General features: G+C 56.2%; 1 protein-coding gene across 1 annotated transcript; it reads right to left on the reverse strand.

Moving 5' to 3' along the window:
- Window positions 1–6,130: 6,130 nt before the first annotated feature.
- LOC142458337 (keratin, type I cytoskeletal 13) lies at window positions 6,131–8,888 on the reverse strand. The gene is made up of 6 exons (XM_075559363.1): window positions 8,418–8,888; window positions 7,361–7,443; window positions 6,978–7,134; window positions 6,697–6,858; window positions 6,454–6,579; window positions 6,131–6,355 (listed from the first exon to the last, which is right to left on the reverse strand). The coding sequence occupies exons 1-6, from the start codon at window positions 8,886–8,888 to the stop codon at window positions 6,131–6,133; spliced, it is 1,224 nt and encodes a 407-aa protein (XP_075415478.1).
- Window positions 8,889–17,093: the final 8,205 nt, after the last annotated feature.

The following is a 17,093-nucleotide window of genomic DNA, read 5'->3' on the forward strand; positions in this document are numbered from 1 at the left end:
ATTGACCACAGATTATGTAACCACCACAAGGAGGCACTGCCCCGAGCGGGAATGCTGCACACATTACTGTCACCCCTCTTTGCTCCTGCCCCTGAGGCTTCAATCTCTCTTCAACTCACGTATGCTCTTCCTGCAGGTGTTCACAGATGTGGACCCCCAGCAGGCAGACCCCTGTGGGCCAGGGCTGGTTCTCAGAGCCAACACCTGGAAGCAGTGATGTGTGCCTGGGGGTGGAGGTGGGGCCTGCATCAACTCCCCTTCTCCCAGGAGGGGTAGTCGGTACCCAGCAGGCCTGAGAAGTGCACCCTCTCTCTAATGACCACCCCACAGATGACTAAGAGCAGCGGTTCTCAACTTGTGGGTCGTGGCCCCTTTGGGGATCAAGAGACCCTTTCACAGGGGTCGCCTAAGACCATCAGAAAACACTTATTTCCCGTGGTCTTAGGGACCGCTCCTCTATCCATCTCTAGGTGGGTCCACCCACATGCAGATATGCCCACATACGAGTACCCAGCATGAAGACTGTTACCCATGCTACACCATGCTTCAAGACAAAATGTCATTTATTTGTCATCAGAAATAAATATTTCACAAGATAGAATGGCATATTGTTTTGTGATGAATCACTATGCTTTAATTGGGTTCAATTTGTAACAATGAAAATACATCCTGCATCTCAGATATTTGCATGACAATCCATCACAGTAGCAAAAGGACAGTGATGAAGCAGCAACGAAAATAATGTCTGGTTGGGGGTCACCACCACATGAGGAACTGTCTGAAACGGTCGTGGCATTAGGGAGGTTGAGAACCACTGACTAAGAGGATGAAGTTGAGTCCTAGACAGAAAAGCAGATTCCCCTCCGCTGCCTCTCCACCCCCAGGTCAGAGTGTCAGGGAAACCGGCTCCCTCGCCCAGCCTTAAGGGCTCCCTCTGGGCTTTGGTCAAAATACCTCCTTCTGGGCAGCCTCCCCAGCCTCCTGGGATTCCAGAAGAGCCACCGAGGCCCTTGGATGGAACCCAGCTTTTTCCTCTCCTCCCTGGAGTCTGATGAGAGGGTCCAGACCAGAGTCTCCCACTGCTCCACCTGATCCCTAACCTCACACCTGGCTCAATCAAGGAGCAGGGTCTCAGGAGGGGGCTTCCCCGTGCCCAGCATGATCCCAAGCCTGGTCCCTGAGATCATCCGTGGCAGTTCAGCTTGGAAACCCCTTCTGGGGCCTTGCCTCAGTCCCTTCTCCCCGTGCCCCCAGCTCCATGCGCTCCCTTACTGCTCCCATGCCCCGTGACCTGTGTCATTCATTCACTCACTCATTCATTCCTCCGCTCAATACATCTATGGAGCGCCTATGGTACTCGAGGTATGATAAAGACCAAGAAGCCGTCCTAGGGTGGCTCGTGGGCTAGGAAAGAACACTGGGAAGGTCCTTGGGAAAGCCGCCACGCACGGAGCACTCGCCGTGTGCCAGGGACAGCTGGAGCCACTGGACTGGCGACCATCACCTGGCAGGTACGCAAAGTGAGGCTCGGGAGATGAAGTGACTCTGGCCAGCGCTGCACATGGACAAAGGGGCCGAGCCAGAAGGCAGCCCAGAGAGAAGGCTTTGAAGCCATCCAGCTGGGGGCTTGCTGAGACAGCCACCAACGCAGGGTGTCTTAAGGACACATTTGGGAAGTGGGGAGATCAGAGAAGACCCATCGGCAACGGGGGAAACCTGAAAATCGTAATGATTCATGGCGGTGTGTGTCTCCTCCTCCCTCCCACCTGCCTTCAGTCCGTGGACTCCGTGAAAGACAAGAAATGCCATTCGATGAATTTCCTGCGGTCAAGTGGATATGAGGTGAGTGGTCCTTTGGACCACTCTTCAATGTAAAATCCAGTGGCATCGACTACATTCACAATATCGTGTGGTCACAGCAACTGGTGATTTCCAGAAACTTTTCATCACCCCAAACAGAAGCTCTAGTCCTACCCGGCTCTCCCTGCCACTGGATAATCAGCTTTCTGACTCTGATTGTGCCTCTTCTAGCGATTTCATAGACGTGGGACCATACACCGTAGGCCTTTGGAGGCTGTTTTCCAAGTTCATCCATGCGGCCGTGTGTATCAGAACCTCGTTCCTTTTCTTTATTTCTTTTTTCTTTCTTAAATCATTTTATTGGGGCCTGTACAATTCTTATCACAATCCATACATCCATCCATTGTGTCAAGCACATTTGTACACTTGTTGCCATCATCATTCTCAAAACATTTGCCTTCTACTTGAGCCCTTAATATCAGCTCCTCATTTCCCCCCTCCCTCCCCACTCCCCCCATCCCATGAATCCTTCATAATTCATAAATTATTATTTTGTCATATATTACCCTGTCCAGCATCTCCCCTCACCCCTTCTCTGTTGTCCATCCCCCAGGGAGGAGGTTCTACGTAGATTCATGTCATCGGTTCCCCCTTTCCACCTCACACCTCCTTCCTTTTCATGGCTGAATAATATTCCACTGTGTGCTTAGACCACATCTTGTTGAGTCATGCACTGGTGGATGAGGGACTCAGCTTGTTGCCGCCTCTGGGGTATTGTGAATGGTGGTGCTCTGAACAGTGGGGTACAAATATTTGAGTCCCTGTTTTCCATGCTTCCAGACACGACCTTCCATGTGGTCCTTTCCCTTTGGAATTCACTACAGTACACTCACTCATTGATGACGTAGCTGAACTGTCCAGATAAAAGCAGGGGATGGATATGACCTCTTTCTCCTTAACGCCTTCATACTTAGCACAGTCTGGACATGAAAATTCAAATCCAGGCCCCTCCTCTGTGGGACTGAGCGGGGAACCATCTGGAATGCCTGGTGGGTGTAAATCTTTCTTCTGGCCATGTCTGAACTACCCCGGGGGGAAGGAAGCAGCTCACTGCCTGGAGACCACACCAGCTTGGGTGGAGGAAGGGAAGGAAGGGGGAAATAAATGAAACAGAAAGAGGGGTGGAGAGGAGAGGAGGTGGGACATGAGGAGGGGCCAGAAAAGGGTAGCGGGAGCTTCAGGCCTTCCCTCTGGACTGAAAGTCTGTGGGAAAAGCCACGTGGCCTCTGAGAGGATTGTCCCCAGATCTCTCCACAGAAGCACTGTCCAGGCTCCTCTTAGGTACGGGCAGTGTGCTAAGCGTGAAGTGTTACAAAAGTAAAGATGCATAGCCCGATGCGGTCTACTCCAGCCCACGAAACAGGCATGTGGAACACCTCAGAGCGCCCAACAGGCCGGACGCCTCGATGGGCCTCTGTGCGGAAGCCAGGGACCACCCAGGGAGGGTCGTGCATGTTCTGGAGTGTGAGTCTGCAGTGAGTTTGGGGAGGGGATGTTCTGGAGTGTGAGTCTGCAGTGAGTTTGGGGAGGGGATGTTCTGGAGTGTGAGTCTGGAGTGAGTTTGGGGAGGGGATGTTCTGGAGTGTGAGTGGACTGAGTTGGGGAGGGGATGTTCTGGAGTGTGAATGGAGTGAGTTGGGGAGGGGATGTTCTGGAGTGTGAGTCTGGAGTGAGTTTGGGGAGGGGATGTTCTGGAGTGTGAGTCTGCAGTGAGTTTGGGGATGGGATGTTCTGGAGTGTGAGTGGAGTGAGTTTGGGGAGGGGATGTTCTGGAGTGTGAGTCTGCAATGAGTTTGGGAAGGGGATGTTCTGGAGTGTGAGTGGACTGAGTTGGGGAGGGGATGTTCTGGAGTGTGAGTCTGCAGTGAGTTTGGGGAGGGGATGTTCTGGAGTGTGAGTCTGCAGTGAGTTTGGGGATGGGATGTTCTGGAGTGTGAGTCTGGAGTGAGTTTGGGGAGGGGATGTTCTGGAGGGTGAGTCTGCAGTGAGTTTGGGGATGGGGTGTTCTGGAGTGTGAGTCTGGAGTGAGTTTGGGGAGGGGATGTTCTGGAGTGTGAGTCCGGAGTGAGTTTGGGGAGGGGATGTTCTGGAGTGTGAGTCCGGAGTGAGTTTGGGGAGGGGATGTTCTGGAGTGTGAGTCTGGAGTGAGTTTGGGAGGGGATGTTCTGGAATGTGAGTGGAGTGAGTTTGGGGAGGGGATGTTCTGGAGTGTGAGTCCAGAGTGAGCAGCGAGGCTTCAGCTGAAGACCCAGGTTGGCAGTCATCAGAACATCCTCATCATGGTAACCACAGACACATCCAAAATGCCCCAAGGGCAGGGTAGAAAGAAAGAAGAGAGATGTGCCTTCGCTAGAGTCTAAAGGAAACGCCAGTGGGGACAGAGCAAACAGAACAGACGGAGCAGACGGAGGCCCCAAGTCGAAGTGGGACATCCCAAGAGGAGGGGAGGGAACAGGCCAAACAGAGAGCGAGAGGAAGAGGCTCTCTTCAGGCCAAAGGACTCACTGACCAAGGCCACCCCGGCGTCTACTGTGGAAGGCAGAACCCTGTAGTGGAAGGTAGACCTAGAGGTCCTAAGCCGAATGGAGTCCACCTATCTGAAAGGAGGCATCCTCAGCCCCTGGAGCCGGGGTCCTTGTCCAGGCCTCACACTTTCACCCATTCTTCCCAAATCATCCTTCAGCCAGGCCCTGGACACCTGCCCTCTGCATCTCCTTCCCACGTTGGCCCCTCACTGGACTTCACTGAGCCTGTATCGCCCTGACTGACTTACCCACCCCTGCCCATGTGTGGCTTGTGACATGGTTAGGTCCTTGTTTGCCGGGTCCCAAGGTCTGTGGATCACACTGTCCTCTGAACTCATGTCATCGTATCAGTTGGCACATGTGCCCTGGGTCTATCTTAGGTGGCCTCTGAGCCAAGACCCAGTCTGCTTACCCTGCCAGCCCAACCACGCCCACTCACCCCACTCCCACCCCGCCCTACATCAGGGCACTGGCAAATGCCACTCTCAGAAACCAGGACAGAATCAGAATGATGATTGCAGAAGACAGGAAACTTTATTGACAGACCTTTCATTTTTGTAGCGAGACGGGGAAACCAAAGGGCGGTGGGGTCAGAGAGCTGAGGAAGCCAACCAGAAAAGAGAAGGAAGGAAGGTTGCCCCCCTCCCGGGGAAGTGGGGGTGAGGGGTGCTGAGAGTGGAGTCCAGAGCCTCCCCTCCTGGGGTCCCTCCGCGGCCCTCCTCTGGGTGCAGGAGACAAAGGGAGCGGGTGCTGGGCAGGCTTTACATCTTGTGGGTCTCAAGGGCGGCGGTTGCCGTTGTTGGAAGGGGTGGTAGTGGAAGCGGTGGTGTTGGTGCTTGCTGTGAAGTGGAAGGAGAGAGAAGAGGGACTCAGGCGGAGAAGACCCTCTCACACCAAGGCGGGGCCTCCACAGGGGCCCCCAAGCTCTGATGACCTGGGGGGGGGTTGGTGGGGATTGCATTCTATTTCCCCCGCAAAGTGGCTCCCTCCCCAGACAGCCCAGGATCCCCTTGGGTGGGGAGGGGGAGGGATAAGAAACCATGCCCCCTGCAACCTCAGCTCCCTCCCTCCCTGCGGTTAGGGATCCAGCACCCCCTCCCCACCCTGGAAGCCCTGAGTCCACAGCCCCAGAGGGCCCTTCCTTACCACCTCCGGAGGGGAAGCCAGTCATCCTGGGAGAGGGGAGGAGAGACAGGCAGGGATGAGCAGGAGGTAGCCAGGAGCAGGTACTCCTCTGCCCTTTTCATGGGGACTCACACCCTTCTTAGGAGCCCCTGTTTGGGCTTTTCTCCCCAACCCAGGGGGAGCAACACCAGTCAAAGAGGCCCCAGGAAGAGTGATTGGCCCCAGGAATTCAGGCATCTTCCAGGAGCTGTCTCCTGTCCCCAGTTTGCTCGGTGTCCTGCTCCTCCTGGTCCCCTGAGCTGGGTCCCTGCAGTCAGGCTGAGCTGAATCCACGCTAAGACTTCTTCTACTGTCAGATGTTCACTCTGTGGCCCCTCTCCTTTCCACCCAGTAATTCACAGACATAAGCTAGAAGCTACAGGTTCACAGGATGCCACCTGCTCAGGACAGTCCCAGAGCCTAATTCAAGAACCCAGGGCAGTTCCGGTTCGGATTGTGTGCGCTCAGCTAAGTCTCCCCCTGCCTGAGCCCCGGCCCACCCTCTCTCCGTGCATACAGGCCTGAATCTCTAGCGTCCCCCTAGGGTCCAGCCCATGGCTTTCCCAGGAGACCACGAGGACCTACTTGGCATCCTGGCCCTCGAGCAGGCTGCGGTAGGTGGCGATCTCCTGCTCCAGCCGCGTCTTGATGTCCAGCAGCATCTTGTACTCCTGGTTCTGGCATTCCATCTCGCTGCGGAGCTCGCTCAGCTGCTGCTCAATGCTGCTGATGAGCCCCTGGATCTGCTGCAGCTGCAGGGCGTAGCGGCACTCCGTCTCCGCCACGGTGCTCTCTAGGCCGGCTTTCTGGTGGGGGCAGAGGAGAAGGCATGAGCAGAGTCAGGCCAGAGGGAGGCCTGGAGGGGCTGGCCTGGAGGGGGCAGGGGGGCAGCACGTAGGAGTACCATGCTGAGCTGGGACTGCAGCTCGATCTCCAGGCCCTGGAGTGTACGCCGGAGCTCGGTGATCTCCGTCTTGCTGGTCTGGATCATAGCTGTGCTGGAAGTCACCTCCTTGGTGAGCTCTGCGCTCTGTAATTCACGGGCAGAAGATGACATGACGGGGGAGCCCAGGAGAGGGCCTGAGCCGAGAGCGGGGTGTCCACCTGGTGTCACCCAGCTGTGGGAGGTCTGAGGGCCCGGGGGTACCTTGCTGTGGAACCAGGCCTCGGCATCTCGGCGGTTCTTCTCGGCCATGGCCTCATACTGTTCCCGCATCTCGGCCAGCACCCGCGTCAGGTCAATGCCCGGAGTGGCGTCCATCTCCACGTTGACCTTGCCCACCACCTGGTTGCTGAACTCCTTCATCTCCTGCAGGGGTGCGACAGGAGGATAGGAGGTGCTCTGAGTCCTGGAAGTGCCCAGAAGGGCCCTACTGTGCCCACAGAGGAAGCCACGGCGCCCCAGGGAGGTGGACCCAGCCCCCTCACCTCCTCGTGGTTCTTCTTCATGTAGGCCAGCTCCTCGTTCAGGCTCTCGATCTGCATCTCCAGGTCAGTCTTGGCCAGTGTCAGTTCGTCCAGCACGCGGCGCAGCCCGTTGATGTCGGCCTCCACGCTCTGGCGCAGGGCCAGCTCGTTCTCATACCTGCAAGATGATCACAATAAAAAATGTGAGAGGGGGAAGAAAGAAAGCATCAATCAATGACATTCGCCCCTGCCCCGCCCCTGCAGTGGATTCTGCCCCTGCCCCTGCCCCGCCCCTGCAGTGGATTCTGCCCCTGCCCCTGCCCCTGGGCCGCATCACAGATGCATCACCAATTGTTCTCAGAGAAAAGACAGCTGGGAAAAGCCGACGAGAGAAGGCAACTCACTTGAGCCTGAAGTCGTCCGCGGCCAGCCTGGCATTGTCGATCTCCAGGATGACCCGATTATTGTCGATGGTGGCTGCCAGGATCTGCAAAATACACAAGGCAGTCACCCCAGAGGGTCCCCGTGCCTGGGCGGGAGGACTGAGAGAACAGGGCAAGGCGCTGGAAAAATGTGGTGCTTCCCTCTGAATAGAAAGTTCCCCTTCTGGAAAGGGAAGCTCCAGCCGTGTCCCCCCAGGATGTACATTTCAGAACAACGACCCTGCTGAGATCACCTCGCCCCAGAACCTCGGGGTGGCAGACTCTCCTGTCCACGGTCTGCAACCCCCACCCCCCCCACTAGAGTCAGAGGGTATGCAGGGCAGAGGGTTCCACAGGTTTATTGTGCCTTGATCTCCCAGCTTAGGGTGGAGGGAAATCCAACCAATGAGCCTCTTGGCTGAAAGTTCATTTCCCTGAGCTTCGATATTGCAAAGCCTTTCAAACCCACCCCACCTGGCTGGGTACGGCCCAGGCCAGTGGGTTTGTGCTCCAACAAGCAGGCAGCCCCGCTGAGAGACAGGCCACGACTGAACGCAGGGAGGCTGCGCACCGGCCGGGCCACGGCCCCCCAGGGTTCCCTTGCTTGTCACCCACTGAGAGTAACAGCTTAAACGGGGTTCTCACCCAAGACAGTTACCCCGGAGCAATGAGTGAACATGAACCCTCCCTCTGGTGACCTAAGACAGTCTCTGTGGCTTTTAAAACTGTCATGATTTCCAAACAACGCGGTAAGTTAGGACGAGAGCGATGGAGTCACTGAGAGCATAACTGTTTGGAAAGCAGTGAGCATGTCGGCGCGCGTCGTAAAAGCCATAAAAAGGAAGGATGCGAGAAGATGCATTCAGAGGGCTGTGGCCTGAGGAAGCCCGTCGGGAAGAGAGACAAGAATGTTTCCCTCCCAGGCGGGGAGCGCTCCCTGCACACAGCCTCGTCTGGTCTGCTGGCACACTGCAGGACTTCCTGCCTTCACACCCCATCTACCCGGCACCAGGGACCCCCTCGGCACCCTGGGCCTCACCTTGTCCCGCAGCTCCTCGATGGTCTTGTAGTAGTGGCTGTAGTCACGCTCCGGGCTGGTCGGGCTCTGCTTCTGGTGCCAGTCTCGGATCTTCACCTCCAGCTCGCCGTTGGCCTCCTCCAGGGCACGCACCTTGTCCAGGTATGCGGCCAGGCGGTCGTTGAGGTTCTGCATGGTGATCTTCTCATTGCCAGAGAGGAGGCCGCCATCACCACCACCAAAGTCCCCAAAGCCACCGCCGAAACCCCCACCGAAGCCACCTCCAAGGCCACCCCCATAACCACCTCCAAAGCCACTACCGGCCCCTCCGCCAAAGCCGCAGCTCATGCCACCCCCGTAGCCCCCAGCTGATCCCCCAGAGACAAAACGGGTAGAGCAGGAGGAGACGCTTCGACCTCCTCCCAGCTGGCAAGAGCCACCCCCGAAACCGCCTCCATAGCTGGCAGCGGAGCTCTGCAGGCGACAACTCATGGTGAGCTAGAGATAGCAGGCAGGTGCAGACAGGAGCTTGACTGAGCCTCAGCTGGGGATGGTGGCTCTTGCCCAGAGTGGACGCTTCTTATACACCTTCCACGGGGCTGGGACAGCCTTCTCGACTTCTCTCCTCCCCCTTCCCACCCTCCAACCGGTTGCCAAGTGCATGTCTGATTCCCACAAGCCCAGCCACCTCTGATCTCCAGGACAGGCTGGCCTTTTGGGGGTGGCTTTTCTCTGGGTGGTTGTTAATCCTTAACAAAAGGGATGATTCAGAAGGAACGGGGTTCAGCTTGAGACTCCCCTTTTGACAACTGGATTCTCAATCACCTTTCCACTTAGGGTGCATTCATCTCCAGGCTCTCAGCCCCACCCAGTGTGAGGAGAACAGCGCTGCCCAGGTCCGCCCAGGTGCCTCTCCAAGGAAAGGGTAGCCCTGTGCAGAGTGGGCCGGTCCCCGGGAGGTCTCCACACCCCTCAGCCTCCCTCCTTCCAATTTCTGAAACTTCTGACCAAAATGCTCTGCCTCGTTCTCGATCTTTCGTCCACTCCATGTCTCCCAAGGCCCCAAGGATGACCAGCCTTCATCAGTACTATAGAATCCACCGCCTGCGGGATGTCTGTCCTTGTGGGTGTCCAGCAAGAGCAGCTGGGTGGACAACAGGATGAGGCACACCCACTCGCCGACCGTCCTCACCAGTGTTCTTTGAGCCCGTGGTAGCAGCCCCGGTGCCCACCCGTCTGCTCGAGAAGTTCCCATTGATCACAAGAAAAAGCCACAGGGGGTCAGGGACCTCCGAGGCCCCCTGGCACAGCTAGAGAAACTAAGGCACACAAAGGGGAAGCCAAGTGGCACCATAAGCACGAGGGGGCTGTCTCGTTTCATCTGGGCAACAACCCAGTGAGGTGGCTCCTGCTTCTCCCTAATACACAGGTAAGGAAGCTGATCTTCCGGGGTAGAGTCGGGACTGAACCCCGCGGTGGGTCCCTTCCGATATTGAGGCTCTTGTTCTTCGCACACCCTCAGTGCTCACCTTGATGAGTTCTTACCTAGCTTGGAGGTCTACCCGCATGTCCACCTGGATCACCACCACCCAGCATAGTCTTTCCAGCACTTTAGCCAAACCCCGGGCCCTCTTCCCCGAGAGGCAACCACGAGCCTGACGGCGAGCCTCCTAGATTAAAAGAGTCCTGGTGGCATAGGGAGTGATGCACCAGCCTGCTTACCACAAGACCAGCAGTTCAAAACCACCTGCTGCTCCAAGGGGGAAAGATGCGGCATTCTACTCCTGTAAAAAGTTACAATCTCAGAAATTCACAGGAGCTGTTCTTCTCTGTCCCTAGGGGTCCCTACGGGTCAGAATTGACTCGTGGCAGTGAGTGTTTGGGTCTTGAGAGCATGATCGATCCACTGAGGGGCTTGACGATGCCCTGGACCATTTTGCTCCGGGAAGCGTTTAGCAATGTCTGGACCTACTGGCGGTATCTAGGGGTGCTGCCAAGTGTCCTACGGTGCCCTGGACAGCCCCCACAGCAAAGACCTCGCTAGCCAGCAGGCCAAACGAGGCCCGAATTCACATCCAATCCGTGTGTTGTGTTCCATTCAACCAACTGGCGGGGAAGCCCTTCCGGGTCCCCAAGGAAGGTCTTGCCATACCTGAGTAGGGCCCTGCCCAGCGGCCCGACCACATAGTCTCCGCCACAGCTGGGGTTTGGCCCGAGAGGCCAGGTAGGAGGATGTGACCAAGGGCCTGGGGTCAGGGGCCAGCCATGGAGCCTGGGACAAGGCTGATAGGATAGTCCCTTAGGGCTTGCTCAGGGGCCCTGACCATAAAGACCTCACATTCAGGACTCAAAGAACAGAGATGGAGAGGTCTCTCAGAACCAGGAATAGAGAGAACGTCTCTAGGTCCTGACTCTGGGCTTCCAGTCCCGGCCCACCAAGAGGGCCAGGAGGTGGCCTCTGGGCCAGGCAGCCCACTGCAGTCCTGATGCCTTGCTTGGGGCTGGACTGAGGTGTCATCGGTTACCCTCAAATCCTCTTTGCTGCCTCAGCAGTAAGGCTCAGGGAGAGCTGAGTCAGGGATTCCCATCCTTTGTCTTCCGCTGGGAAGGAATTGGGCCGGGTTCACCCCCCAGTGTCAGCACCAGGGACAGGGCCCCGGCCTGCTGCAGCAAGACCTCTAGAGACTGACCCTGGCCTTGGCCCAGCCCACCAGCCGGAGCTGATGGCTCAGCGCTCTCTGAAAAAGCATGATTCAGCCCAAAGCGGGAGCTCACCTTCTCTGTGAAGGATCAACACTGACAGGAGGTGATTCATGGAACCTGCCGGGCCTGGGTGACGGTGCCCCATTCCTCCCAGGGCTGACTAGCAGGATCAGACCCGGATCAGACCCACGCCCTTGGCATAACAATGCCGTAGATCCTCCAAAGCCCTGGCAGAACAAACACAGGTGGCCGGGGGCAGGCCTCCCGCCCAGGGTCAGACCTTTGGTCCCAGGGACAGAGGAGCACCTCCCTCTGACCCCAGTGAACGCAGGGCCTGGTGCTGGGGCCGAGGCATGGCTAGCATGCCTAACACCCCCAGTTTTGCTTTCGGACAGAACAACACTCAGCTCAGCCCCCCGTACAGCAACCCGCACTTGCAATCGGCCAGCAAGGCCCTTGCAAAGCGCGTCGCCATCCAGCCTGTGACGATGGGGGTGCGTTTTCATCAGGCCCACTTCACAGAGGAGGCAGCTGAGGCTCAGTCCTTCGCCCGGGTCCCCATGAAGCCAAGATTGAAACCCGGGCCTCCGGCTCCTTCTGCCAGGAGAGATGGCACCCCGAAACTTTGCTGGCAACGCAGGCGGACAACTCTCCGTGTGTTAAAGGATGGGGGAAAAAAATCATACCAGCCAAGCCACAGGCAGCTCCCCTGCCACTGAGACCATTCCCACCCCCGGTAACCCCGTAGGACAGCGTGGACCCACCCCACAGGGTGCCCAAGCCTCTCACACCTCACTAAGGTGATTGTCCCCTCATTCTCACAAACACCAGTCTGCTTGCTCGACTCACGGCCATCGAGCCAATTCTGACCCCTAGCGACCCTACAGGACAGAGGAGAACCCCCCCCCCCCTGGTGTTCTGAGACTGTAACTCCTCAGGGGAGTAGAAAGCCTCATCTTTCTCCCTCGGTGTGGCCAGTGGTTTCAAACTGCTGGCCATCTGGTGAGCAGCCCAGTAGCAGACAGCTATTGGACGTGTGCCGTGCTGGGTCCAGGATGCTGCATGTGTCGCTCCATCGGACCTCAATACAGCCCCGTGTTTCTCAGACCCCTTTTCCGGATGAGGAAGCCGAGAGCTAAGGCTTGTCCCCCACGGAGAAGCGCTCACGTGTCGGTGCCAACACTCAAGCCTGGGCTTGCAGAGTCTAGGTCTTCGACGGTGGCCTGGCCAGTGACAGTGATGTCCCCTTCAGCAAGGCCTCCTCTATTGTCCTCTCCACTCTCAGGCCCTCCACCCCCACCCAAGCCCCCAGCCCAGCTGGAGGAGGGCTAGCTTCTCTCTGTAGTGGTTAGCCCCAGAGTTCAGCCAGAGAAAGAGTGATTGGTTACAGGGACACTTTACCCCACCTTTGGGGAAACAGAGGCAGGGGGGAGGGCAGCAGGAAACAAGGAGACGTGGGTGAGCCTGCCCAGGTCTGCAATAAACCTCCGGCTCTACCATCAGCTTCCTGTGGGACTCCGTCTCCTCGCTGACACTGAAATGATTTCTGAGTTTCTCCCGAAATGCCTTTCTAAGGCCCTCAGTTCTCGAAGGTTTTCACTCGGTCACCATGTTGCTCAGCTGAAGAGCTGAGGCTTAAATGCTGCCGCAGCCCGAACCCAGATCCCCTTTGGACCGGGCTCCTCCCTGCTCCTCTGTGAGCAGCAAGAGGGCCACACTGCCTGGTGGTTCCCCAACAGGGAAAGGGGCTCCCCAAACAGTGAACCAGGCCCACTGGGTGGTCCCCTCCCAGTTGCCTGCTGGACACAGCACAGCCAGAAACTGTCCCTGGAGCCGCCTGCACCCGCCATCACCCCACCCCAAGCCCAGGTCCTGCATGCCGATAGCACCTGGCTCTCTGGGAACCAATACCCACTGGAGTCAGTAGGCTCTGGATTCAAAAAATTCATACTCTCTGCCGTTGCGTGGCTTCAGACTCACGGGGGCCGTAAGGCTTTGGATCAGGTGAACCTAAGGCTGCCTGTGACCTTGGGGAAGTTACCCCACATCCCCATGCCTCAGGGGTCCCAGCTGAAGAATGGGCGTCTAGCAGGAGCAAGGTGCAAGCTCATCCCTGTTCAGCGACCTGCCAGGTGTCTCCTGAGCCCCAACCTGTCCAACACATTGCTTTGCCTCCCTCTCTGATCCCTGCAGCCAGCCTCTCCCCTCAGTGCCTGGATAAATGACACCCTCAAGTTCCTCCCCTCGGGTCCCAAGTACCCCTGAGCATAGAGTCTTGGTCAAAGGTATGTTCCTGGAAGAGGACAGCGCTCAGGACAGGCCTGGAGGGCTCTCTCATGGACACTGTCTGCTGGCTGAGAAAGAACAGCAAACAGAGATGGTGCCTCGCCCCACACCTCAGAAGAGAAGGTGTCCCCTTCTTACTCCCCTGTGCTTCTTACTCCCCAGCTGCCTGCCGAGGGGCAGTGGCCGCCAGGTGGACCTAAGCCCCAAGCGCAGGTGTGTGTCCTGAGCCTCGTGCAGGACAGTACAGAGAAAAGGAGAGGCAAGCTCGTTGGTTGGTTCAGCAAGTCTTTCTTCAGCAATCACTGAGGATTCAGAAGGAGCCCTGGGTAAGGTGCACGGTTGGCTAAGCAGTTGGCTTCTCCCGGAAGCATCGGCAGTTCAAACCTACTCTCAGATGCCTCAGAGGAACTGTCTGGCAATCTATTTCCAAGGAGATGACCGCCAAGAAACTCTGTGTGGCGTTCTAGCCCGCCGTGCACGGGGTCACCGCGAGGAGGCCGCATTCTCTGGTGCCCTCTGAGGCCACAGGACACACATCGCCTCTTAAAGAGCCTCATGGTCCTCTCCCCCAGCCAGGAGAGTGACGGTGCGTCTAGAGAAACTGAGTCCTAGGGGGGAAGAGGAGCCAACCTCCCTGCTCCTCAAAAAAGTGGCAGGCAGGCCCCATGCCCGCTCTGGGCAGCCCCACCCCGGCAGAGAACACGCCCAGGACCCTAATCTGTCCCAAAGCCTCGCTCTCTCTGTGGGACCTCACCAGTTGCCTGCTTCTCATTGGCTGGGTCCCTGAGCCCCGGGCAGGTAAAGGTGTGCCGACTCTCCTACAGACTACTTAAGGGCTCATCCGGGCATGCCTGAGGTTGGGCACCTTACTTCAGGGTCAAGCAGAGGACAGGATGTAGCAAATTCCAAGGTTCTCTCTCATTGTTCCTTGCAGGGACACGGCAAGAGCAGGAATGAGATACCCAGTGAGATGGCCGCCACAGCTCTTGTCACCTGTGTACCTTTGGCAAAGGTGGTTACTTCTGTGAGTTAGCAGCTGAGACAACTCTGATTGGGGTGCTTAGAAGACCAGAAATGTCCCGACAGACAGTCGAAACCCCAGGGTGCAGCGGCAGTTGCAGGCCGGCCACTAGCTCGGACCGCCAGGTTCAGGGGGGCTCAGGAAGGAGCCTGGCTCACCCAGGGGGCCTGTCAGCTGGTTTCAGCGGGAACTGAAACCACAGCATGAGAGACAAAAGTTAGACTCGTGAGACCAACTTTCTTTCTTTTTTTTTTTGAGACCAACTTTCTGAGGCGGTGGTTAGGCATTTGAAGGGCTGTGGACGGAGGCTATGAAGTGGGTCTCTGGTTTGCACCCCCTTTTAAGAGAGACGCTGCTTCACAACGATCAACACACAACCTCACACCCCCCTCCAGGGGGAAGAACAACAGAAACCATGGGGGAAGGGAGACAGCCGTCCGGTGAGATATGAAAATAATAATTTTTAATCTCTCAAGGGGTCGTGAGTGTTGGGGGTGGGGAAAAAGAGGATCTGGTACCGAGGGCTCAATAGAAAGTACCGTATATACTCGTGTATAAGCTGGGTTTTTCAACACATTTTTTAATCATTTTGTTGGTGACTTGTACAATTCTTATCACAATCCATACATATATCCATTGTGCCAAGCACATTTGTACATTGGTTGCCATCATCATTCTCAAAACAGTGCTTTCTACTTTCTATTTTCCCTTCCCTCCCCATCCCCCCTTCCTCACGAACCCTTGATATTTTATAAATTATTATTTTGTCATATCTTACACTGTCTGAGGTCTCCCTTCACCCACTTTTCTGTTGTCCATCCCCCAGGGAGGAGGTTATATGTAGATCCTTGTAATCGGTTCCTTCTTTCTACCCCACCTTCCTTCCACCCTCCCGGTATCGCCACTCTCACCGCTGGTCCTAAGGGGTTAATCTGTCCTGGATTCCCTGTGTTTCCAGTTCCTATCTGTACCAGTGTACATCCTCTGGTCTAGCTGAATTTGTAAGGTAGAATTGGGATCATGATAGTGTGGGGGGGAGGAAGCATTTAGGAACTTGAGGAAAGTTGTATGTTTCATCGTTGCTACACTGCACACTGACTGGCTCATCTCCTTCCCTCAACCCTTCTGTAAGGGGATGTCCAGTTGTCTATAGATGGGCTTTGGGTCTCCACGCCACACTCCCCCTCATTCACAATGATATGATTTTTTGTTCTTTGATGCCTGATACCTGATCCCTTCGACACCTCCTGATCACACAGGCTGGTATGCTTCTTCCATGTGGGCTTTGTTGCTTCTGAGCTAGATGGCCGCTTGTTTTTCTTCAAGCCTTTAAGACCCCAGACACTGTATCTTTTGATAGCTGGGCTCCATCAGCTTTCTTCACCACATTTGCTTATGCACCCTCTTTGTTTTCAGCGATCTTGTCAGGAAGGTGAGCATCATGGAATGCCAGTTTAATAGAACAAAGTGTTCTTGCAGTGAGGCAGTACTTGAGTGGAGGCCTAATGTCCATCGTCAGCACATTTTTGATACAGTTTTTGTGGTAAAATTAGGTGCCTCGGCTGATATTTGGGTGGGCTTATACTCGAGTGTATACAGTAAATGTCTAGAAAAGAACAATGGCAACATATGTACAAGTAAGCTCCATACAGGATTGCAGTAAGAGTTGTAAGAGCCCCTAATAAAATGATATTTTAATAAAAGAAAAGAAAGGTACTGTTGGCTTCCTCCACCCTTCAGCGCCAGCTCCCCAGTGCCTGGGGCAGGTTGGGTGGTGCCGGCTGTACATGTCCTGCTCGGACTTCATTCCAACCCCAGGATCCTGCGTGTGCCGCACGGGGGTTCAGGCTGTGAGTGACCTTTCTGAAGCGCGTCACCACGCCTGTCTTGCGCGGCTGCTGACGGCAGTGTCGCCAAGAGTGCAGTCCCCCAACTCAGCAACTTGTGGTCGACACCCCACCCCGTGGACCTCCCTACATGTGCCACACCCCGCGGGAGCCTTAGTAGTAGGGTCTGTGGCCGGTTTTTGTCACAGGCTACTACATGAGCGGTACACAGTAGCTGCACATTGCTGAAAGGTAACTCTGCTTAGATTGTAACCCGCTGCGTAAAATCTCTCCGCGTTGAGTGACATGATTAGGAACTGAGCCAGCAGACTTCCTTCTTCTCCGCCCTTTCCTGCGGTGACCACCTCATCCTCGGGCAACTTATTGTACCACTGTGCCAATGCCGACCACAGTCTCGACGCTACAACACCAGGAAAATTGGCGGTCAGCGAGGGCAGCACTAGAAGAACAGAAGCATCATTGTCACCGAGTAACAAGGACAGCTCTGTCCGGAGCGTACTCTGGGTGCAAAGGGTCAACTGGCAGGCCTAGCTGTGAAGGTGTATTGATACATGAAACTGTATGGATACGCGTGTTTGCTGCTAGACTAAAGCACGAGGAGGTTTTCAGCTTTGTAAAAATATCCGCTGAAGCACTGCACAAAGGTGTATAGACTGTCCTTGGGGTCGCCCCCTCTCGGACAGCGTCCCCCACTGTGGCCCACACCTCCACAACCGCCACTGGCCTCAGACCACCCACCTGAGCCCCCTCCGCCCCGCCCCCTCCCCCCTCCCGGAAAGGCTGCAGGGGAAAGCAAGGGTCTTTCTGGCTTCGGAGGGAACAGCCCCGGGCTGCTTCCTC

The sequence above is a fragment of the Tenrec ecaudatus genome, chromosome 10, assembly GCF_050624435.1.
Source record: "Tenrec ecaudatus isolate mTenEca1 chromosome 10, mTenEca1.hap1, whole genome shotgun sequence".
Taxonomy (NCBI): Eukaryota; Metazoa; Chordata; class Mammalia; order Afrosoricida; family Tenrecidae; genus Tenrec; species Tenrec ecaudatus.

Coding starts and splice junctions, on each gene's coding strand:
- LOC142458337 (XM_075559363.1), bottom strand. CDS start 8,888: ATGAGTTGTCGCCTGCAGAGCTCCGCTGCCAGCTATGGAGGCGGTTTC. Junction 7,135..7,360: donor GCGGACGACTTCAGGCTCAA/GTGAGTTGCCTT, acceptor ATCATCTTGCAG/GTATGAGAACGAGCTGGCCC. Junction 6,580..6,696: donor AGGCCTGGTTCCACAGCAAG/GTACCCCCGGGC, acceptor CGTGAATTACAG/AGCGCAGAGCTCACCAAGGA.